The sequence below is a fragment of the Euleptes europaea genome, chromosome 1 (genome assembly GCF_029931775.1).
Source record: "Euleptes europaea isolate rEulEur1 chromosome 1, rEulEur1.hap1, whole genome shotgun sequence".
NCBI classification, from domain to species: Eukaryota; Metazoa; Chordata; class Lepidosauria; order Squamata; family Sphaerodactylidae; genus Euleptes; species Euleptes europaea.
The window spans coordinates 142,097,503-142,122,663 of record NC_079312.1 but is presented as its reverse complement, the minus strand read 5'-3'; the positions used below and the strand labels follow the sequence as shown (position 1 = coordinate 142,122,663).

Here is a 25,161-nt window from a genome sequence, read left to right as displayed (position 1 = left end):
CCTAAAGTCCAACCTATATGCCTGAATACGTACAGTTTTTCCTTTCCCCAAGATTGTAAATTCCAAGATTACATGGTCACTACTACCCAGGGTGCCTACTGCTTTAACCTCATCAACCAGTTCTTCCCTGTTGGTGAGAATCAAGTCTAAGATAGAAGATCCCCTTGTTTTCCCTGTCCACTTTCTGGAATAGGAAATTGTCAGCAAGACAAGTCAGGAATTTATTGGATCTTGCACTTTTAGCAGAGTTGGACTTCCAACAGATATCCGGGTAATTAAAAACTCCCATGACCACCGTGTCCCGTCTCTTTGAGAACTTTGTGATCTGGTCTAGGAGTGTCCCATCCAAGTCCTCTGCCTGGTTTGTGGTTGATAGTAGACCCCCACCATAATATCACTATTATTTCTTACTCCTTTTATTTTTACCCATAGACTCTCGACAGGACTTCCATGCTCATGTATTTCTTCATAAGTATATACATACTTTGACATACAATACTCCTCCTCCCCCTTCCTTATCTGTCTATCCCTTTTAAACAAATTGTACGTCTCAATCTTAATATTCCAATCATGAGTGACATCCCACCAAGTTCCAGTAATGTCTATTAGGTCAAAATCCCCTTCCTGTATTAGAGCTTTGAGTTCTTCCTGTTTGTTTCCCATACTCTGCGCATTAGTGTACAGACATCGGAATCCATGGTTTATGTGCCCCCAAGGGTTTTGTTTCTGTACTTACCTGTGAGTTTGTTTCCTCACATACATGCTACTCCCTGCAAATCTTTATTGTTCTCATCTCCAGTTATTGTCATCATACTAGGCTTTAAGTTTTTGTCTCGCTCCCCCATAGGATATAGTTTAAAGCTCTCCTGATCCGGTTTGCAAGGCTCTAACCAAACACATTTTTTCCTACCCTTGTGAGGTGCAAACCATATCCGGGTAGAAGAGCTTCTTCTTGAAAGCGTAAGTCATGGACAAGCCTGGATTGGAAAGGATGATGAGGTCACAAGCGCCTACAATATTCTGTGCAAAACTATTGTACTGCAACTCATCTGGGAGGAGTGCAGTTACTACTCTTGACCTGACTGCTGCCCTGGGTTTTCGGCAGATGTTGCTCATTTTCAGCTCAACAGAAACACTTATGAATAACTCCAGCATTTTCCCAGCAAGAAAAGATTTCCTCACTCATCCCCACATGGAGAGGCCACAGTTCCAAATGGAGATAAACTGACAATCTTGGGTGCTGAATGGAGGCATTTGCCTGTGCTTTATTATTATGTTTCCTTCCAGATGAGTCCTGTCTCTGCACGTAACCAGGATACCCGAAAGCATGAACCGTGACATGAGTTGCTAACTCTCCACTCCCACTCTTCATTAGAATAACAGTCCTTGATGTGGGAACTTTGAGTCAGATAGTCCGAAGAACCTGAGTGTGCCATGAAGTCAGCAGACAAGAGCTGTGTTCTTCCAGGAAATACAGCAAAGGGACAATTTATGCTTCTGAGGCAAGAGGTGTTAAGTCATTTTGAAGCTATGCGTCTGTGGCTGACCCTGCAGAGTCCTATAATGATCTCTTAGATATTGGTGCCACCAGATAGACTGTAACCATAGGCGGAGAGGATTGCTCATCTTGTTGACTTCAGTGGCCTTAGAATGGTGTAAATCTGTTTAGGATTGCACTGTTGTGTGTAGTCACTTCCAACTCATGGCAACCCTATGAATCAATGGCCTTTTATGCACGGGTTGTTCCTGTCATGGTTACTCCATGACTACTTCAGGGCTTCATTTTAATTATGCATGTATTTTCTGACCTTTAGAAGTTGCCTCGCTCTCCCCTCGTGTTTCCCCCTGTGTTTTCAGGATGCTGTTTTACCCTGTTCAAAGTCTGCCTCAACCCCAAATCGAAAGCCAGCCCTTTGCATACTTGTCACCCTGTCAAACTGCTCAAGGAGGGTAGCATCCACCTCCTCACCCTGGTCAGGAGGTCTGTAGCAAACTCCAACCACAATACTGTTTGTACTTTTTCCCATTATCCTCACCTGATAGCACTCACAAGCTGTTTTATGTAAGAAGGACTACTGAATCAAACTACAATAGAAAACATGTAGCACTTCCCTGCACTTGTTCTGTATTGCTGGACATGGCTTTTCACATATATTTATTAACATTAGTTATAGCATCCAACAGTCAAGTGAATGTATGTAACCTTATAAAATTCTTGCTAGGCACAGAAATGCTGTTGTGGCCTTTGTATGTAAAGTAATCTGAGATCCAGAGAGATTTAACACCTGGACAGGATTAAAGATGTGAAGAAAGTGAGTCATCAGATTGGCTATACCAGTGGGGAGGCAGGAGTGAGGTGAAATATATTAATGACATGAGGCATACCTCCATGAGAATGGACTTGGAGGCTTTAAACAAATTAATTCAAGTTGGCCGATCAACACCAAAAAGGATGTTTGATCATTAAAAAGGTTGTTCCATGTTAGTTCCGTGTTAGTCCAAACATGTGAGCATATGAAGCTGAAATGCAGGTAAAATACAAGTTCATATCCTGTTTGGATGGCCTTGGACAAGAGACACAAGCAAGGAACTTCGAAGAGAGAGTTCCTTCCTCACTAGAGGTGCTAATGTGTTGCATATCCTGTTGTTTCCTGTGATATCTGTTTATCATGCACTAGATTTTATGTTAATCTTACTTTGCAGTGCAGCAACTGCTGGGGTGGCCCCTCACCTGCTGTGGGTGAATTGATTGGATCTTGTTTTAAACTGGCCTTTCTTCATAACATCAGTCCCTTCCCCATCCACCTTTCTGCTGAAAACATAAAACATCTACCTAACACATATATACTTCAGTGCATCTAATGCAATGAGTGCTGACTCAGGAAAGTTTATACTAAAAAAATGGGAGTCTTTAAGGTGCCACTGGACTCCTGTTGTCTTTAGGCACTTTGGAAGTGGGAGTTTTATCTCTATGCATGTGTTGCTTAGGGTGCAATTGGTGAGGAAGCTGTTCAGGACAAATGAGGCAGCCGTGTAGAATAAAGTTCAGATAAAACTTGTGAAGTTCAGATGAAACTTCCTTCCCCCTTGCTACTTATTTATTTTGAACACTGCAAAAAGTTGTCTATTTTTCTTGACCCCTTTAAATGTGTATAACTCACACATTGCTAAACATACTATAAATAATAACAAGAGTAAGAAAGGAGGCTCACTACACACTAGAAATTGCTTAAGAAGTCCCCAAAATAATTCACAACACTCTCAGAGAAAGCAAAATTCAAAATAGTTCTCTTGTTATGTTATACCTTCACAATAAAACAGTGCAGGGTATTTTAATTAGCCAACTTACGCATAAATATCTCAATAGTTCTTTAAACATGGCATTGAAATGTACATAAGTTTAACAGAAATCCAGTTCCAGTAAGAAGAAAGAGTAAGCTAAAAGGAAGGAAAGTACTAGTCAAGTAGTTTCATCTACAATTATTTGTTATAGGATAACACGCTCACAGCTGCCTGAGATGTAATGGTTTCTCACATTTCAAAGATTGCACAATGGCCAGGATGGTGACACTTTAGTTGGAGGCAAATAGTATTTACAAGCCTGGAAAGAGATTTGAGACCCATATCATTTGCAAGGGTGTACACACAATTCTCATAGCTCTTACTGTTTCTCCTGGGCAAACAAGTTTTGCAGATTAATGTTTTAACAGTACCAAAATCTATAAAGTATGTTGGCCGGAGCCAAAATTGAGGTGAGTGAACACACTGGAAGCAGCGATCCCTCCCTCAAATCACTTTCAGTTCTTGAAAAGAAAAGGGGGGAAAAACCCTGTTGTCTGCCTCTATCCATAGCCATCAATTTTTAATCATATACAGATTATACAGCAATTAGAGTGTGCAAATGTTTGCCTTGGAAGAAGAACAGAAGAAGAGTGTCACATTAGGAGATCCTATCATTGATCACCAATGTAATGTGTAATTTGATCCTAAATGTTATCACATGAAGAAGAGACATTAGATGCACAGCTACCTTTTTGGGCAGCAAACACATGCTTAGCATAATATCTAACTTGAGTCAGTATGTTTTAACTACTTTTGCTATGCTGAGTAGAAGGGCCAAATTCTTAATCTTTTGGATTCTTATTTTCTCTAGACATTATTTCATCCCAACAGTGGAGCAGCTGGAAAATATGGAAACCTACAGGCTCTTCGACTGAATCAGTACAAGGCATTTTATGTCACAGGTATATAATGTTTGTTTGTATTTGCTAGGTGTTTGTATTTGCTAGAAAGCCTAGTGAAAGCATTCTGGCTCCCTTTTTGATATAAGGTCAAAACAGAGTTAAGACTAACAAACGTCAATAAAACATCATCTTTTTCCAATGTCAGAACTCAGCCAGATCCTCAAATGTATCTTTCAACACCTATCAAATTCCCCATCCCCAAAAATCTAGGCACTGAAGAGTCCCTGATATTTCTTGGTTAGAGATGAGCAAACTCTCTTAAACGCCCACTCCTTCTGTTCTCTTTCTCAATTTTGTCCTCAAAATAACCTTTTTTTACATCTGAGACACAATGATGCAAATGTACAACTTCTCTTGGTGAAAATGGAGTTTGCAAAAATGAAATTGGATGGGGCCAGCCAGAAATGTTGGCCTCCACACACTCAGGCAAAATAGTCAAGGGTTCACTGGCCAGTGCAGCGGAAGCCACGGGGCCCTTCTTGCATCAGGGTAAAGTCTCTGGCTGAAATACCCCCCCCCCCCATTCTGGGCTGCTTTGTGATGAATATTTCTCATGCTTACACATTTGCATTTGTTTGTTCAAACGATGCTTGCCAACTTTCAAACTAGTCCCTCTAGCTATCTTTTTAATACCAGTTTGATCTGCAGCAATGGTCAGGTGGTGCTATTTAGCGGCAAGCCAGGAAAAACTTCAGCTGTTCATTTCTGCCTATTAAAGGATCATTTTAGTTCCTGGCCAGTTGACAATCTTGGTTCAAACCGTAGTTGACTTCCATTAATCTTGGCGTACTGGCAAATACATCTTACTTCTTCCTCCCTTCCCACCCTCCAGCCTGCCCCCAAACAACATTATTTCATTAAAGTTGCAGTTCTGATTCTTTTTTTGTCCAAATTTCTCTCATTTGTCCTTTCTCCATGAGGGATGGACCAAAAGAAAGGCACCACTTGCTTCATTCCCTAAATCCTACGATTATCCTCTCACCAGCAAGTCTTGAGACTTTAAATTTTAATTATCTCCCTCAAGTTACAATAGTATAACCCCTGCTTGTATGCCTCTTCAGGACTGTAAATTTTCAGGGTTCACACTGTATGTCTCTGTGGTTGTTTTTGTGCTGCTACTGTTGTGTTTCCCTTGGAATCTCTGTTCCTTTCCCTAGCAAATCACAAACCTGTGTGGCACTTTGCTAACCTTCCTGAACCTGTGGCACTTTTATGCAAACTGTAATTTTTGAATGAGGTAAGATGTGGGTCAGCTCCAGTTTGAAGTGACACATTCCAAAGACAGACTTTTATCATCCCCTCATTTGCTGTTTGTAAGATTTACCGTGCATTCCTGAAGGGGGGGCGAAGCTCCTTAGGAGCCGATGTAGATACCACCTTATCACAGAATAAAGTGGCACCTACGCCATGCTGGGGGCAAAAACGCCGGCATCAGGGAGCTGCGCCGCCCCCTGCCGCCAGCACAGCCACACCAGCAGGGAATTCCCGGAAGGGAAAGCCCGCGCTGGCGTGGGGGCATTCCCAGGGCATTCCAAGCATGGAGCTGATGTTAGTCATCTTCCAAACCCCTTTCGCCCTGGGAACTCCCCCTCTCACCTTTTTTGGTAGTTTAGCCCCATTGCTTTCAATGGGGGCATTTTCCTTTTCATACTATTTTAAATTGTTTGATTTTCCTTAGAGGCTGGAAAGCCTCTAAGGAGGCGGAGTGGCAGCACCGCTCCAGGCTGCCGGGGATCTACCCCCCTCTTCAGGAACGGGCTGCCCGGCAACCATTGAAGTAGCCCAATCCTGAGCTTTAATATTCAGATTCTGTACATCAACATCTGCCTTTACTCATCTTGGCGTATAGATCTGTCGTCTTCAAGAAGCTGTTCAGAGTCTTCTTTATAGTATATCTGACATTCTTTGACTATTTTTTGCAACACTTTTATTCCGGCCCATGCTTTGTATTTCCTTACAATTTTGGAATCATTTGTTCTTTGTGAAAACAATAGTGCCGCCACTGAATTTTTTAGCAATTTAAGCACCATTAAATACACACACACACACACATTTGTGGCATAAGTAGTTTTTCTTTTTCAGTATTACTCCCTATACACAATCCTCTTTGACCTCAGATAATTAAAAACTCCCTATGAGCCTGTCTAGTTTCCTACAATGACTTCTGTTCTTCCTCATACGAGTGAATTGCGACTGTGACATCTGTATCTCACATTTTTTAAAAATCCCACCCCTCCTGAACCCCTTTCCCTGCTCCATGGAATACCATTGAATGCTTCCCTCAGACTCCTAAAGTTAATTTTTGTAAAATCCAGGGTACACATCTGACTTCTCACCATAATCGCCTTCCTAACAATCATAAATCTAAGATGACGTGATTACTCACACGGAGGGTTCCCACTACATTAACCCCTCTGCAAGATCCTCCCTATTAGTAAGAATGAGGTCTAAGATAGTCAAACCACTCATTTCCTCATCCACCTTCTGTAATATAAAATTGTCTGCCAGGCAAGCCAAAAAGACTTGGCAAATATCAGGATAGTTAACATTTCCCATCAATACAACCTTCCTCCTCTTACAAACTAATGATAATTGATCATAAAAGAGCTTGGGCTTTTCCACCTGCTTGCCTTACTCTTGATTTTCACTGATGCTGCAATTTGTGAGTTCTCATAGGTAGGTGTTCAATTCCCCCATTCAAAAACCAACACAATGGAAATGCTTAACTTTGGCTGGATTGTGCTTTCTGTAGGCATTCAGAATGTCATCTTCCTTTATACGCTGCACCAAGGTCCTTCTGGAATCTTGTTTTGTCTCTTTTCCAGGTGGGGCAAAGGCCTGTGATGGCAGCATTGGACAGGAAGAACATCACTATCCACCTCTCATTTTTAACCTACAACATGATATTCAGGAACAGGAACCCTTGGACAGCAAGTCAGCTGAATACCATACAGTCTTGCCCATGATAAACCAGGGTTTGCTGGGTATTCTTCAAGATATTGTGACAGACAACGTCTCTATAGCAGATTACTCTCACGACCCAGCAGTGATACCATGCTGCAACCCACAGGACTTGGTCTGCCGTTGTCCATCAATTTAATGGAGGCCAGACATCAGAAAACGCAGAAAGCAGCTGGACTGATACAGTGTTGCATTTGGGACTGGCTTCTTCTTTTTTTAAAGGTATCCAAATAGATTTCTGCAGTGACTTAGTGCACAGTGAGTGACCTTAGTGCAGGGGTGGGGAACGTCAGGCCCGGGGGCCGTATAAGGCCCGCGAAATCATTTGATCTGGCCCTTCATGGGTCCTGGCAGATCTCTAGCTCAGAAGGATGCTGCCCTGCCTGAATCTCTTGGGCCCAGCTAGGGACAGCAGAGCTCAAAAGTGAGTCGCTCTGTGTGGCAGACACTTGGAGCCGTCTCTGGCCATGCCTCTTGGCTAAATGTTTGACCAAATATAGTAGGCTAATTTTTAAGTTGATAATTTTGTATGGCCAGCGAATGATGTTATAAATATCCAAATGGCCCTTGGCAGAAAAATGGTTCCCCACCCCTGCCTTAGTGCACAGTAGGGGCATGATCCCGTGTTGTTGTTTTTAATTTGTGTCTTTAAAATTTGGATATTTCCTTTCAAAATATTTCAGCATGGGAGCATCAAACTACAAAAACTTGAAGGGGTTTAACCCTTTGAGCATTTTGTTCTTTCTTGCAGGAATCAGAACAGGTTGTTTACCTGTAACTGATGTTACCCTATGCTGCGATATACATGTTCACCTAAAAGGATGAAAGCTTATTTAATTTCCCCTGCAACTTCCATAATGTCTAGTGTGAGTTGTCCTGCTTGCTGCTGTCCTAAAGTTATATGTTTCGTTGGCTGTTGGGGCTAGACGGACGTGCAAGTTATATTATATTATGGAAGGTGGATGAAGGGAGATAGCGATGCAGCAGGTTTTTGTTGTTGTTTTCATGATAGGAGCATGTGTCATAACACTGAATTTTGGCTTAAGCGTCTTAGGGAAAGAGTTCGATATTGTTGAAGCTGGTCCCAACCAGCTTCAGTCACAAAAATTGGATAGAGTAAACTCAGACATTTTTAAAATGGAGATATTTCTGTTTTTAACAGGGTGGTGTTGTTGTTTTGCTACAGTTGTAGTTTTTTTTCCTTCTGTTTATTTCCATCATGCTTATAAAAGTTTCTCTTCCTACGAGTTGACAAGCTATTCAGCAAATAATAAAAAGGCACCTCTCACTTTACCTCTGAACAAAGTCTGTGCCGATTCTCTAAAAATAGCAGCTCTGGCATGGGAAAAGGACTAGATTGGTAAAGTAGAAGGAAGAAGAACTTCATTCACAGAGAGAGAGAGAGAGAGCAATTCTATGAATAAAACACTCAAGCCTGTCAGCTTTAAGGGCTCATCTGCAAACAAGAAGAATGTAGGCAAAAGACAGCTACTGCTGATGCCAGGATGACTTTATTAATAGGTATTCCAGCAGAGCACCAACATAATAAATTGGGGTTCTCTTTGTTTTCCTAGTAGGTCACTGCAAAAATATTCTGGAAAGGTAAAATATTATGCATACACTGTACAAAGACCAGTAGACTTCTCATAAGTACATTTATACATGACATAAATTAGAAAAAGGCTAGGCATGTGTATAAAATTCAGGTTACATACAACTCCGATCAGGATGAAATTTACACTGTGGTTCTCATATATAGAGCAATGTGCATATACAGTACATTGATACCTATGAAGCACTTTAAAACACACCCACCAGGGGCCAGAAAAGTTCAGCAAAAAAAACCATACTGTGTTAACAGCATCGGAGGGGCTCTGGCCTCCCCCTCACTTGTGGGCTCTTCCATGTTCCTCTTTTTGTTTTGTTTTAATTCTCCAAACTACCTCCCATCCGCCGCTCTGTGCTCTGCTGTTTGCCACTCCTCATGACCGCTTCCCTTTGCTCGTCTGGCTTCCACGGCACAAGTTTATCTACCAAAATCAAAACAAAAGGGCCTTACTTTCCCCAGTAATATGCTGTTGGGCATGATGTGCTGTAAGCAGGCTTTGTGTGCATGCAGAGGAAATTGGGGGGGGAGGGGGAATCATGCAACTGGTTTGATTTCACAAAGCCTGTAAGTTTCTGTGTGTCATTCCTTGATTTTGTCCTTAATGTACAGGAATTGTCTGGCTCAGGAACAAAGTAGATCTATCGCCCATTTGGCATCTATCCCAGACTGAGAGCATATTTCTGTTTAAACACAAATCATACCTTTGTCTTGATTGTAAACATATATATGCTAGTTCACCTTAAGGATCAGTTATGTAAGTCACAGAAGGAAGCGAGGCAACCACATTCGCATACTGGCAGCAATTACATTATAGTAAGGCTATTACCAAAGTCTACCTATTACAAAATGGATAGAGCAGACAAATTAATATCCTGCTGGTGTTTACATTGTGGACAGCCCCCAAACTGACAAGAAGTACACAGGGAAAGGTCTGCATGGATTCTTGCAGTCATACCATGAAAGCTGTGCATGTTGAGTTTTTTGGAAAAAATATTACACATTCAGTCAATGCATTCTCTCACAACCGTGCAACATCTTTTTTGTCCTAACAGTATTCCACTTATCTGGCTGCAACGGCTTCTTGTTCTGTCAATAGCATTAGTTGATCACTATGAAAATAAGGACACATCTGAACTTCGCATCAGCAAGAGGATGGATTACTAATCATACCAGCCTTAGATAAAGATCTGTCTATGCTAGACCTTTCTTTCTCATGACTGGAACTACAGTGCTGAAATGGAACTATGTGAACTTGTTCTGCTGTAGATAGAAATTATGTAGCTGACACAGATCCACCGTAGTGGTAGACCCTAAGCACAGGCTGAATTCCACAGTGATGTCTGCAATACTAGGCAGAATCTCACAAGTATCAGTTCCATGGAAAGAAAAAAAATGCACTTTTACACATGATGAAACCATACATACCCATTTTGCTTTATGCACCCCTAGAAATATGGGAACTACATATCCAATTAGTCCTGTCATCCCTGGGTATACTATGAACTTTTAAAGCAACCCTACATTAAATCTGACCATTGGTCCATCTCAGTATTGTTTACTCCAGTGGTCATCAGTCTTTCCAGACCAGGAGCCACCTTGAACTACCAGGGGGCAGAATGGTACCCACTAAGCTGCAAGCACAAGAAAGGAAGTCAGATGACATTGCAGTCATATGGCAGGAAAGGAAGCCAGAGTAGTAACCTCATCAGGGAGGGGCTCCATGCTGCAAACCCATCATATAATGCTAGAGCTTTTAACTGGGGACTGAACCTGGGACCTTCTGCATGCCAGAAGGTGATGTGCAAAGATTTGGAGGTCTCTCGATATCAGAAGGTGAACTGGCAGATACGGTCAGATGCCTGGGCAACTGATTCATTTTGTTCAGGCTATTTCCAAATCAGATCAGAGTTCAGAAGTCTGTCATGTTTGAGCCTCTCACATGGTGTAAACACATTTGTTTAGGAAAATTACCATCTATAAAACACTCCAAAGATGAAATAAAACTGGACATGGGGTAGGAGGTCGTAGAAATGTAGAACGGATCAGGATTGGGATGGCACTCTTACTGAGAAACAAGCTATTTTAATGTCCATTAATTCAGTTACTTACAAGAAATAAATGCTTGTTACAATACGCTTGAGAAGACCATTTTCCTAAGAAAAGGTGCTTTATTAACAGACTAAGGGTTTTACAGAATACTGAGAAGGAAGAATAAAGTAACATCTCCAAAAAAGTAGGTGTATGTATGCAAGACAGAGAGGTCAAACAGCTAAATAACTATGATAAATACCAATTAACACACCCTTTTTCTATTAAGGCGGCCAAAGGTAAAATGAAACAAAACCTTAAGTGCAATACCATCCCAGGGCGAAAACGCATGGTCACTTAGCCCAGTTCCCTCCCAGTTTCACCCAGGATCAAATCTTCGCAAACGGGCAATACCTTATTTACTCTTCTTTCAGCCCTGTATCGAAATGAACCTGCCCTTTCCCATTCCTCTTCTGGGAGAAACAGGGGGAAACACAGATGATTGGCATCTCTCACAGCCAATCTCGAAGCAGTGTTTGAAGCAGCAGGGATTCAACTGTTTCCTGCCTGCTGCTGCTTCGGAGCTTTTTCTGAGAAAAAGAAAGTCTTTTTTAAAATGAGGTTGGATCCCCCCCCCTTCTTTCAGGTAGCTCCGTTTTTTAGTTCTTAAAATGCTTTTAAAATTACAAGCGGGGGTGGGAAGCCTCCATTAGTCAATTCGAAAGGACCAATCACCAGGAGCTGGGGTGTGTGTGGGGGGAGGGCTTACTCAGCAGGAGCCCGGATTTTCTGTTTACATGGATCCATTTGCACATAGTTTAGTCCCTGCTCATTCCAGGTAATGCGGGTTCATTTGATCCTGGGTGGAACGGGGATGGAACTGGGCTGGAAATGGGCTAAGTGACCATGCGTTTTTGCCCTCAGTCAGCTCGAGAAGTACATCTGTGTAGGTAATGGTGAATCCTAGAAGCTCTGAAATCACAAATTGGCACAACTAAAGCAAAGCAAAAAAAATAAAAAATCAAGCCAAGAGGCAAAACAGACAAATCAGCAACACAGCACACTTAAATATAATACTCTTCTTTTTTAGAATACTCCTTAACAAAGTGTTCAGAGCCACGCATGGATAAGATGCCTGAATTACCAGTAGAACAAACAAACAGCTCCTTAATTGCACAGCAGAAGAGGAATCTTGGCATTGACCTGATCAATGGGGAACACAGCAATCACCAAGTTTTGTTTTTCTTAACCTATCCATTCAGTGATAGATGGCATGTCCTTCATCAGATGCAATCTGCAACTTCACTGAGCATTTGTGGTGAACTGCAGCAGTTGCCCAAAGTAAGCAGCAGAATAGCAAACTGCACTCTTCCCAACACTGAAAGAGTACAAGCTAGGAGGGAGCCTTGAGGCAAAGAATGGCAGGGCATACAGATGCCCTAGCACTGTGACAGAGTGCAGAGTACAGCATTATCCCAGCCACATCTCCCAGGTCACATGGCAAGCATTGACAGAAAAGGGGGAAAAGCACAACAGTAAGCAGCAGTGAGTACAAGGCAGGCAGTTCAGCAAAGATCAGCAAAGGCAGGCGCCTGGCAGGGCTGGTGTTGGCTTTCCCGCTCTCGCCACACCAGACACTGGATGGGTGTTTTCAGGTTCTCAGCAACAACCTAGCAAGACCCTGCCTCCTGTCCCTGGCGTTCTCCCTCAAGTGATGCTTCCTGTCCCCCTCCTCAGGGCTTTCCCTTCTTCCTCCGCACTGGGCCACAAAAGGAAATGCGGACAGGGTGGAAAAGGAGCAGGGTCACACTGGGACTGAAGGGAGTTTGGGGATGGGCCAGACCCGCAAAAACTTCAAGCCAGCCCCGTTGGTCAGTTTCACTTGTTTTGTTATAGTTGTTTTAGCTGCATTACCTAAAATCTGAAAGCAGCTGAAAATATAGCGGGGACAGGTGGACTGACTTAAAAGTTCCTCTTGCTGACATCTGAAATATTTTTCTCTCATCCTGACTGCAAATGCAGAAATCCAGATTTACACTCTCAACAGACAGCCACTGCTAATTAACAGTGGGATCTGAACAGGGGCCCAAGCAAATGGGTCTAGAGGCATCTTGAGGCTAAAGCACTTCTGGCCCTGGGCAGATGTGTCCCTGGTCAGTCCCTTGGATAGGAGTCCACTAACAGCCCCACGTAAGAACAGTAGACTAAAAAACCCATTATAAATTTGGGGATGTAAAAGAAGTCTTCCTCCCCAAGCCCAGCCCTATCATGCCAGGAATTATCTATCAATTTCTAAGAGTGTAACAGGGTTAGTTGTCACAAAGGAGATGAAGGGATATTCCTTTTGGAAGAAGAGGTTAATGCTTCCTTCTTAACATGAGGCCCACATTGCTGTCTTAAGTACTCCTAATGCTCACAGGTGGAAATTCATTTTCATCGTCCAGACACACAGGCCCAGTGGCGAATTCATGCTCTGGTATAATCTCTCCTCGGAGGGCTCCTCCATCTTCTGAGTAGCCTGCAAAAAAGTTACCAAAGCACTATAGATAAATGCAGGAGAGCCCAAAAAGCACAGACCAGGAGGTGCCAGTCAACAACCGTCATGCTCTCATCTTTGTCCGGGGCTCGGCAAAATGGGAGAAGGGGAAGGACAGGTGAGGTGCACCAGTCCAATAAATGCTGAACCGGGGAAAGGCACAACCCACTGGCTTTAACATGACAAGCCTCCGGCTTTCCATAAAGTATGAGATCTGTGAAGTCTGATTCATTAGACATGAACACCTGACATTATTCTTCCTCCAAGGAGTTCAAGATAGCATATGCTGGAGCTATCCCACTTTCTCCCTTTCATAAGCCTGGCAGGTAGGTTAGGCCGGGAAATGGTGACTTGCCCATGTATAACCTTCAAGCTTGATAGGCGTGCAGGGATTTGAACTTAAGTTTTCCAGGTCCTTGTCAATCCACTAGCGTAACCCAAGGTAACCAAACAGCTTGTAGTTATTATTTGTATAGGTCTGGCTAAAGTATGGCCATTTTATAATTGCCTTGTATTTTGTATTGGATGTCCTATTTTTGTACTTGATGGTTTAGCTACTATGCCAATAAATAAGGTTATGAATGTATGAATGAATGAATGAATGAATGAGTAACCAAACAGCACCACCTAGAGCACATGCAACAAGCATTTGAGGCAGTCCTGCACAGGAACATGAGGATCCATGAGTGAGGCTATGGAGAATGACCCCTTGACTTTCTAGTGCTACACTGCTCCCTGTTCCTCAAACCACCCCAAGGCCTATGTGCCATATTGTTTCCAATCCAATATGGTTACTGCTCCTTTGACCATTGCCAGCCATTCGACAGTTCTGAGCAAACACCTCTAAAACACCTTTTAGAACCTCCTTTTCTCATTTTGGTAAGAAAATATCATTAAAAAAGAAGTGATGCAACACAGACAGCAGCTATGTCATGGCACTGATGATGTTTCAGATTCATGCTACATGTGTAAAGCAGCCATTAATGTTCAACAGGTTCCATACCCAATTTGCATTAAAAGCACTAGAAATAAACAATGAAAGCAAAGTGTAGACAGAGCCCAGGGAAAGGAGAGGCATGAGAGGGGAATTAGCTAGGAGACAGAAAGACAACTTGGGAGATAACGCGCGGGTGGGCAGACCGAAACAGCGGACTGAACTACATATTAATACTAAATATTTGGAGAAAACTTATTATTTTTCAAGCGCTCTGCGTCATCTGAGTGTTGAGGTTTTTTTACGAATTACACCGTGCCATACCTACAGAGCAGACCAGTGTTTTGCAGAGGGCATGTCAGGTAGGAACTGTATAACTGTCCCAGAGTTACAGAATAAGTTGGTGTTGGATATTGAAACCATGTACACTTCTTTGCAGGGCAAAGAGAGATTCTGGCATTTCAGGGCTGGTTAGCAAAATGCAGTGGGCATAGAAAAGGGTGCAATTATATTTATTTATGATGCACCCGTGGGTGCCAGCATTCAGTCTGTCCTCCCTTCATGAGAACCTCCAAAAAGCCTTAAGCCTCATTACATGGCTCCTTCCTTGTATTATGCAAAACAAACCGAGGAATGAATTGAATAGTCAGAAGCAAAGGAAGGAAAATCAAGTTTGTGGACTGACTGGTTAAATGAGCAAGGACCATGGGCACTAGGGTTGCCAGGTCCCTCTTCGCAACCGGCGGGAGATTTGGGGGACGGAGCCTGAAGAGGGCGGGGTTGGGGGAGGGGAGGGACTTCAATGCCATAGAGTTCAATTGCCAGAGGCCATTTTTCTCCAGGTGATCTGATCTCTATCAGCTAGAGATCAGTTGAATTAGCAGGAGATCTCCTGCCGCTACCTGGCAGTTGGGTAAAGATAATGGTATCAAGCTCAAAATAGTATGCAAAAGTGATGTATTATTTACAAGTGCAGATATTATACAAAAATACAAAGAATGTGTAGCATATAGCTACTCAAAGAAGGCAAATAAATTTCAAAGGTAAGTACAATGACTAGTGAAATACTTTCAAAGGTAAGTACAATGACTTGTTCATTTTTCTTTACAGAATGAAATAATGGAGCTTGCGAACGACATAGGCATGCCTCTGCTGGAGCGTTTTCCGGATGCTTTGAACGCTTTCGCCATCCAAAGACGGTAGCCGGTAGCCTCAAAATGTTGCTCCTGTGATTGTCCAATAAATCAGTGTTGCTTAGATACCCTTGCATTATACCATTCTTAGTCAATAAAAACTACTTACAAAAGTTACCTTAAGAACAATAAGCTACAAAGCCAGAAATAACATGGATAATAAACATACCTTCACAAATTTCTTATTATTCACAATATTCGTATAATCAAAGTCTTATTCTTCCATGCACCAGGATGGCTGCCAAAATAAAGCTGTGTGAGGCTTCTAAGCACAGCTGCAAGTTATAAGTTAACTGAACTCATTGCTAAGGATCAGAGTGTCACAAGCTTCTTAAAGCAACAGAACTCTATAGGAAGAACTATGTTTTAATGGTGGTAGGAAAATTATAAAAAGCAAGATAGATCTACCTCATCATTAAGACCATGAGGGGCATACGATTTGAATAGATGTATAAATTTCATTTCATGTCTTAATAAGATCTTTTGGATATTATCTATATTGAATTGGTTGCCTCTATAGATCCAGATTACAAAGAATCTGAGGTCATTTTCAGAGTGTTTATTGGCTAGAAAATGTTCCATTAAAGGGGCATCTAAAAGCTGACTAGAAATATCAAATTGCGCGATCACTTTAAGAATATTTCCCCAATCTCATCTATAGATAGGCTCCCTCTTAGACGCAAATCCTGTTTCATTCCGAATACCTCGAACCATATGATTAGCACTTTTCAATATCTGATAAATAGGGATATAGAGCAACTAGAAAAACAAATGTGGAAATCACCACCTAATATTTCTAAAGCACAACGTGCCACTTTAAATTCCCTTGCTAATGACAGTTCGATAATAATGAGGTAGATCTATCTTGCTTTTTATAATTTTCCTTAGAAGCCTCACACAGCTTTATTTTGGCAGCCATCCTGGTGCATGGAAGAATAAGACTTTGATTATATGAATATTGTGAATAATAAGAAATTTGTGAAGGTATGTTTATTATCCATGTTATTACTGGCTTTGTAGCTTATTGTTCTTAAGGTAATTTTGTAAGTAGTTTTTATTGACTAAGAATGGTATAATGCAAGGGTATCTAAGCAACACTGATTTATTGGACAATCACAGGAGCAACATTTTGAGGCTACCGGCTACCGTCTTTGGATGGCGAAAGCGTTCAAAGCATCCGGAAAACGCTCCAGCAGAGGCGTGCCTACGTCGTTCGCAAGCTCCATTATTTCATTCTGTAAAGAAAAATGAACAAGTCATTGTACTTACCTTTGAAAGTATTTCACTAGTCATTGTACTTACCTTTGAAATTTATTTGCCTTCTTTGAGTAGCTATATGCTACACATTCTTTGTATTTTTGTATAATATCTGCACTTGTAAATAATACATCACTTTTGCATACTATTTTGAGCTTGATACCATTATCTTTACCCAGCTTGTCTATAGGTATCTGTGCTTGATTTTTGCTTAGCTACCTGGCAGTTGGCAACCCTAATGGGCACTTAACAGGGGATTTGCATCTTGTTTGCACCTCATCAGGCCCTAGCTTTTTCTCCATAGTCACACGGGCTTGAAACTTGCATTTTAAAACCGAAAACCTATTACTTGTATAATGTTAGGGACCATTCACATTTTATGTGCAATCCTGTGTACCAGATTCCCAAAGCTGTTTTTTAAAAAAACCTTTGGGAGGGGATGGTTTTTATTAAAGAAGAAATTGGTGATTAAACGTTCACCCTCCTGCCCATTTTCCCATTCAAACTGCTCCCCTGCAAACCCTGGGGGGGGGGGGGTGCAAAATGTGTCAGCCCAAATTTTGAACCTTTCTGAGAGAAATCCACTTATGGGAGTTCATGATTTTGAGTGGAAAAACAGTGAATAAGGAAAAGACTGAGCAACTTCCCTACCATTTCTCTACTCAAACCTGCCCCCTTCTCGAAGGAGTCTTTGCATTGCTCACTGATTCCTCCAAGTGGCTTTGGGAGCCACTCTTTGGCTGAAAAGTGGGAAAAATATATAAACTCAATAAATAAAACTGGGTTTTTTTCTATTTAAAAAGTAGATTATTACCAGGTTTCTATACAGAGTAATTAGGCCCTTAAACCTTTCCTCATCCACAATCCTGTGGGCATGTAAAACTCATACAGGATTACTATGTTACCGAGAAAATAGATTTCCATGCACATCTCAATCAAAGCTAAAGTTCCACGGGCAGACCTCCTTTTAATAAAACTGCAAGGAACATAAGGGTTAGGGTGCTTCCTGTAATCGCATTGACTGAATGGGCTTCATAAGCAGCATGCACAAGATATATTAGTTTCACAATAGTACTTCTATTTTGTGGCTATTCTTAGAACTGTGAGTACTTTGCACTATTTAAAACACACACACACACGCACACCAAGCTAACAGAAATCTCTCCACCAAGAAAAGGTAGATTTTGCAGCCTGTACAATTATGCAAGTCTGCCTAATCTTGTATAGTTCTTTCTGCTTTTTCCAGCCATCGGTAGAGTCAGAGTGCTGCTGAGCACTGCAGCCCCTCTGCATCACAACCAATAGATATCATGTTCGGCTACTCCCTCTGGATAATTTCCCTTTGCACTGACTGTGCTATTCCAAACACATATCAATGCTGTCAGAACTTGATTGGTTAATGGAAGCAGAATTCTGCGCACAGTGCCTTGATACTTAGTCTACTACTTTGTTCTCGGAAACTACTACATGGGGGATGGACATTGGCTTTGGTACTTGTGAAGGAAGGGCAGGTTTGCCAAGGTACGCTTAGCTATTTCAACTATTTAAAAATCTGAACCTGGAGCAACACCAAGTTCAACTCATACCACAACCCCTTTGCTACCAACACTAAGTACAGGATATCTCAAAGGATACCAGATAAGAAAAATGGACAGGTTTCATAAAGCTATCAGGGCCAATATCCAGAATCCCCATTATTCAGGGACGATAAGCAGCGGACAGTTCTGGCTGGGCTTACAATCAGCTGCCCATGTTCTTTCCTTTTCAAAGTGACAGGCAACTGATGCCAAGCCATCACTCACCTGGCATCATAGAAGGAGAAGGCCCGGAGCTTTGCCTGGCTACTGTTGCAGCATACGTCTGAGGTACTGGAGGCTGGAGATCATTTTCTTTGTTCTCTTCTGTCTTCTCCAAGCCCAGCAATCTATTGTACGAGCAGAAAGGAAGGAATTAAAAGTAGTCAGCTTCTCCAGTCGACCCAGTAACTGCTATTGTATGTTTCAAGATGATGGGTAGATTAAACTGGATTAATAGCTGGGGTGGGGCGTACTCTGCTCCCAAGCCTCTCTGATCTGTACAATGCATTCTTTTGCCAACAGGCAACCACCATGCAGTGACCCAGACATATGTTGCCAGCCGAAGCCCCAAAAGGGACCACCTTGACACTTCCCTTCCCAATAGGAAAAAAAGGAGTCTAGACACAGGTTTACCACATTGAGAACTGGGCCTCAGTCAGTCACACCGTTGATAGTTTAAGTGGAAACTTCTATCCTGAATTATGAAACAGGACTGATTTGGACCAAACTGTGAGAAGATAGGGCAGTTCTGGAATTTCCACATGACAGAAGCAGTATGATTTCCCTAACAAGAACTACCAAAGACCTGCTGCAATATTTCACTATAGCTGGTTGATTTCTCATTTAAGTGCACAAAATTGACCTCCACACCGTTCCGCATGTTGCTAGAACAGCAGAACTACATCATTACCTGTGTGTCTTGATTAAAACGCACTCCCCCCCATCTTGAGGGTCCAAGTTGTAGAGGTAAAGGTGTCCGTCAGACGTTGTAACTAAAAGTCGTGGCAACTTTTGGATCCTACCAAGAAATACACAAGAGGTGGTTGAAATTGATCCTTGATGGGCCATGTCAGTCATTCACTGGTCCTATGCTGCCATTACTCCTGTTTTTTAAAGCCAGGACACCGGAATGTTTTTAACATTGCATTTTACTGGTTCCTGAATGAGCAGATTCTGTACCTGTGTAATCACAGTGTTTGTCTCACTGACAACTGGAAGTACAAAGAGTGAGAGGACACATCACAATGAAGGGAAACGATGCAGAAATATTGGCTGAGGTTCACAGGACTTGTCCTACCCATCACATTAGTGCAGAAACTCCACTAGACTAGACCATCTCAAATGCAGCCACTGGGAGCAGCAGCAACAATGATGTTGCTATAGGAACAACTGTGGACACAAGGTTGGGACTAATGGAGGACCGCCATGAATTAAAGGAGGTGGTGATTTTTGCTGATGTCCCCCCTTCTTGCTGCAGACCTCGTGTTGTTTCTGCTGATACCATCCCCCCAGAGCAGCACTGGAGGGGGGGCATTTTGAGCTGCAGAGTAAGGGGGGGTGAGGATGGTCTACTCTGTTGATGAAAATCCCTGCTCTCCACAAAAATGTTCCACAGGATGCAAACCACTGTCCGCATCTGCTGGCCTTCTGCTAAAACAGGGGTGGGGAACGTCAGGCCTGGGGGCCATTTAAGGCCCGCAAAATCATTTGGTATGGCCCTTCTTGGGTCCTGGCAGATCTCTAGCTCAGAAGGATCTAAGACTAGCGATCCACCCCCTCCCGCGGACAGGAATAGCCTCTATTCAAGGTGGATGTGAGTTTGTTTTGCTGAGAAAAGGAACCTTTTTTCCCCCCTTGCAGCTATGGAGCTGCTAGGACCGCCCAAGAAACTGCGTTAACCCATTCCCACCTGGGCTGTAGAGAAACGTATTCCCTCTGTACTACAAGAGGGCTGGGGGCAGAAGTGGCGACAATGGAGGGGTTAAAGGGGGCAGGGCCAGAATGCACAAGGGGGGGGCGAGTTCTTAGCCAGTGTGTCCTCATTTCATCCCTGCAGGCGGAGGTAGTAGGAACCGGCTGTAGAATCCGGCCCCGACCATGCGGAGCAGGAGCAACTCTGGCGTGTGGCTGGATGGCTACGCCCGGCTGGTGCAACAGACCATCCTGTGCCACCAGGTGGGCGAGTGTGCCACCGGTTGGATTCCTGCCTGCTTGCCCGTGCTGGGGTGGGGGTCATCTGGGGCAGCTGCCTGCTTGGGGCTTGGTCGGCTAATTTTTAAGTTGATAATTTTGTATGGCCCGCGAATGATGTTATCAATATCCAAATGGCCCTTGGAGGAAAAAAGGTTCCCCACCCCTGTGCTAAGAGAATCCTGAGCTTACTTCCTGGTAGACAGCAAAGGCCTAATGAGACAGTACTGCAAGTTTATTATTTTTCCCCTCCAACTTCGGATACTTCATCTCCTATGCTGAGACCACTTCTCCCTCAGACCAAATCTCTTGGAATTGCATTGCAAATCTACAGCAGGGCATGAATCAGAGCAGCTGCAGACTAGAATAGCTTCTATAATCCGTTTTGATCATTATCCTGTACAGACAGGCTTTTAGTAGCTTCCAGGAATATGGAGGAAGTGAACATGCAGGAGATATAGGAAAGGAGATCCAGAGCACAACACTCTTCCCACCTAGCCCAGACACAACCCAGCAAGCTTTCCAGGATATATTTGATGCAACAATAAATAGGTTCTCTTCTACGCTGCTTAAAGAGACCTCTGTGTAAGTAGAAGCTGCTGATCAATTGCTATAGCCAGAGCTTACGTACGTGGAGAGAACACAGATGTTCCTTTGACCAGAGAAGTTCAAGCGCACTGTGGCAAAGGCCCGGTCCTGGCTCATCATGCCTGACACTTGAGAAGGGAGGTAGTTTGTGGCAGCCATGAACATCTTGCCCATGTAGCCACTCCAGGATGGGGGTTCCTCTGGCCGGCTATGAATGACAAAGTATCAGTCACCAAGAATCCATCTGAGATCTACAGCAGGGAGCATCCCTACAACAGCAACAAAAAACCCATCCCCAACTGAAATGAAGCTGAAATACATGCTGCTTCATTTGCACACATCCATACCGTTAGCCATTTTTCTCATCCCTCATTTCCCTCTGGTGCCTCCCACTGTAAAATTTTGGAGAAGGAATATGTCTTCTCTATTTATGTAAAGCACCATGCACACACTCCTCTTGGACGCATGCCTTAACACGGTGAGGGGGTTTGTGTGTGTCAGCAAAGCTGAGAGCAATATCATAAGGTTCTTGTAGGTTATCCGGGCTGTGTAACCGTGGTCTTGGTATTTTCTTTCCTGACGTTTCGCCCGCAGCTGTGGCAGGCATCTTCAGAGGAGTAACACTGAAGGACAGTGTCTCTCAGTGTCAAGTGTGTAGGAAGAGTAATATATAGTCAGAAGGGGGGTTTAAACATTGCAATTCTGAGTGTGAGTGAACTAAAGAGGACTGGATTAGGACATTTTCAGTCAGAAAATTATTTTACTCAGGTTAGACAAATATAGAAGAAATGGAGTTGCTCTAATAGTGAGGTGAGATGTAGTATAAGCAATCAGGGGCTATAATGCAAAGTCTGACTAAATAATATAAATCAGATTTCATGGAAAGCCTATCAACATAAGCACCATTCAAGTTTATGCCCCAACTACAGATGCTGAAGAGGAAGAAATTCAAAGCTTTTATGCAAATGTTATTGATCACACAGCTAAGCAAGATGTGCTGATAATCATAAGTGACTGGAACACAAAAGTGGAAACAGAGTAGAATCAAATATTGTCAGAGCTGGGTCAGAGCTGAGGCACTTCTCTTCTCCTATTTCCTACAGCAACTCTGACATCTGGTTGGTTGTAGCCAGAGTCACAAACACTAGTAAAGGATAGTAGCTGTGCTTGAGGAAGCTGAAACAAGTCCAAAATGTCTTTAGGAATACACACCAGAAAAGGTGGAAAGAATGGCAGATTTTCACAACAGGAACAAGCATTTGTTTGCTGGAATTACAAGGACTAGGCCTATAGTGGCTGGTGAACCTTTTCATACCATACTCAGCTGTGTTTCACCCACCTGTCTGTGAGATGTTCCAGCTTGAAGATGTGCACTGTCTCAGTGTTGCTCGATGCACACAAGAATTGTGAATCCATGCTAAACACTAGAGAGCTGATATTCACATACCTAAAGGCCAAGAAAATACATGGTTATGGCAACCAGTTATGGCAACAAAACTAACAAGGCCAGTTTGTACTAGGCTCTGTTCAAAACAGGCAGATCTGAGAGGTCTGGGTGAGAGAGTGGTTAACTACTGTAAAAATCAGAGCTGTTCACTCTATTGGGCACACCAGGTTTTGCAATCTAATGTACAGGGGCAAGTGCTATGTAGAGCCAGTGTGGTATAGTGGTGGAGAGAGTGAACGGTCATGTTCAAAATTCCACCTCATGTTTGAACTTTGTGGCATAAGTCACTATTCTCAGCCATGACCCCCTCCCATTTGCTATATGGGGTTAGTCATACAGGCCTACCTCCAGAGATGGCTAGATGGCCATCTGTCAGCAATGCTGATTATATGACCTTAGACAAATCATGAGAGGGAAGGCACCTTGGCCATCTTCTGGGCATGAAGTATGGGTCACTTGGGGTGTGGGGGGAGGTAGTTCGGAATTTCCTGCATTGTGCATCCTGCATCCCACTAGATGACCCTGGTGGTACCTTCCAACTCTATGATTCTATTATTCTATGCTGTATGCTAAGATAATGCAAAAGTGGTGTTTTGAGTACTCAGAAAAATCTCTGTATAACTATCAAGGATTACTATTGTGCGGTGTTCATTTCTCTAATTCAGAGGGCATTTGGGGCTGTAATGAAAGTATGGAAGTCACAATCCCAGAACCCTCCCATCCATGGAAATTTTAGCTGAGATCCAAGTCATGATAAGCACTAATAGGAGGGATCCACATGCCAACCAATGCTTAGAAGATTTCCAGGAGGCCAAAAGAAAGCTTTTTCCAAGCCAAGCCCATCGTCTGTGCCAATGTTTGTCCTGAACAGTGCCTTGCGCACTGTTGTCATCTAGCTCATGCTCTCTCTGTGGGCAGCAACAAGTTCTTACAGTCATCTATGCCTCCATTTCTGAATGCTTAAAGATCACTTTTCAATCCTTTTTTTTTGCCATCAAGTCACAAACAACTTAAGGTTTTCAAGGCAAGAGACATTCAGAGGTGGTTTACCATTGCTTGCCTTTGTGTAGTGATCCCCCACTGAAATGGGGCTCAGAGCAGCTAACTGTACATGGAAAGGATTCAGAGGTTTCTTTAGAACTGCTGGGCTTTGTCTCAGAGACAAATGCATCTATTTTGGCTTGCATGTTACATTTTCACAAACTTTCCAACATCAGTGTGACTTGTGAGAATGCACCAGTGAGTAGTGCCCTAGAGTAATTCATCCACCTTCTATACCCTCCCAGTATTTGGGCCTCCATGGGTATGTCTCATTGGATGTGCTCTGACTTCGGCACTTCCATAATAAAAAGGAATACAGGGGGGAAATCTGCCCAAAATGAACACAGTGCAGCAGAGGTAGCTTGCACCAACACTCATTAACACGCATGCTAGCAATACAAGCATACCTCGGAGATATTGTGGGTTTGGTCCCAGACTACAACAATAAAGTGAGTCACTTAATTTTTTTGGTTTCCCAGTGAATATAAAGTTATGTTTACAATATACTGTAGTCTATTAAGTGTGCAATAGCATTATGTCTAAAAAAATGTACTGTAATAATAATGAAAAAGTTTGAAATATTATGAGAACTACCAAAATGTGACAGAAACACAAAGTGAGCACATGCTGTTGGAAAAATGCGTGCCAATAGACTTGCTCGAAAACGCAATATCTGCGAAGCACGATAAAGCGAAGCGCAATAAAATGAGGTGTGCTTGTAACTCATATGCAAACAATATAAACTCTGCTAATGGGCAGCGTTACTCAAGCTGGATTTCTGGATCAGAGACCCTAAGCTTGGCAGAGGGAAGATTTCCCACTACCCCTTTCATCCCTGTCATTTTTAGCCACCACATGTCAAGGGCCTGTAGCCTGGAATCCATTTTGAAGGGGATCCAAACCCATCATCTCCGGGTCATCCTTGCAACTGGAAGAGAACAACAAACTGACCTCTTCATCCCTCTCCTGAATTCATAGAGTTTTTCTCCTTCAGGGATGGAAAACACACGAATGACAGTTCCCTGAAAGAAAATGTGTAAAGGCACAAAAAGTTACACAGCACACAAATCAAGTGAGCCAACAGCAGCAGGTCACCGTAATGCTTTCAAGGAAGAGTTTAGAACTTAGTAGCTTAGCTTAAACAGACCAGCATGAACATATACATGACACCCCCTCCAAATGTTGTGGCACAACAGAATAAAGATCTCCCACCACCAGACGAAAACACTCTGTCCTATACGGAATATGCAGAAACAAGTTCCATTTATTTCAATACAACTTACTTCAAGCTAAGTTTGCAATCCTTAGTCTATTTACTAGAAGAAGAGCTCTACTGAATTCAGCAAGACTTGGTTTCAAGTAAACACACTTAGGATTCATCTAGAAGTCTGCTTAGGTTGGAACCTTGCCACTCAAGCCTAAATTGTTTGCTCAGAAGCAAGTGCTACTGATTGCAATGGAAAGTAACTTCCAGGTAAGCATGAACAGAAATGCAACCATGCACCTATTCCTGTGAATTTTTATTCTGCAGTGAAGTCCAGTTGTGTCCAACGGAT

The 25,161-nt window shown here is 42.7% G+C and overlaps 2 protein-coding genes across 3 annotated transcripts in view; one reads left to right on the top strand and one right to left on the bottom strand.

Moving 5' to 3' along the window:
• The window catches only part of ARSG (arylsulfatase G), a 63,478-nt gene extending 56,134 nt beyond the window's left edge, over positions 1-7,344 (top strand). Inside the window, exons 10-11 of the mRNA XM_056848777.1 lie at positions 4,154-4,244; positions 7,070-7,344. Coding sequence (XP_056704755.1) covers positions 4,154-4,244; positions 7,070-7,344 — 366 coding nt within the window. The remainder of the gene's footprint in view (positions 1-4,153; positions 4,245-7,069) is intronic.
• A 1,492-nt stretch (positions 7,345-8,836) lies between these two features.
• WIPI1 (WD repeat domain, phosphoinositide interacting 1) overlaps positions 8,837-25,161 on the bottom strand; it is a 58,201-nt gene continuing 41,876 nt past the window's right edge. For both annotated transcript variants that reach the window (XM_056852909.1, XM_056852918.1), the window contains exons 7-13: positions 24,557-24,627; positions 22,457-22,564; positions 21,161-21,325; positions 19,250-19,357; positions 18,565-18,686; positions 13,260-13,360; positions 8,837-9,235 (exon numbers count right to left, since the gene is read on the bottom strand). In XM_056852909.1, coding sequence (XP_056708887.1) covers positions 9,188-9,235; positions 13,260-13,360; positions 18,565-18,686; positions 19,250-19,357; positions 21,161-21,325; positions 22,457-22,564; positions 24,557-24,627 — 723 coding nt within the window. In that variant the 3' untranslated portion in view covers positions 8,837-9,187. The remainder of the gene's footprint in view (positions 9,236-13,259; positions 13,361-18,564; positions 18,687-19,249; positions 19,358-21,160; positions 21,326-22,456; positions 22,565-24,556; positions 24,628-25,161) is intronic.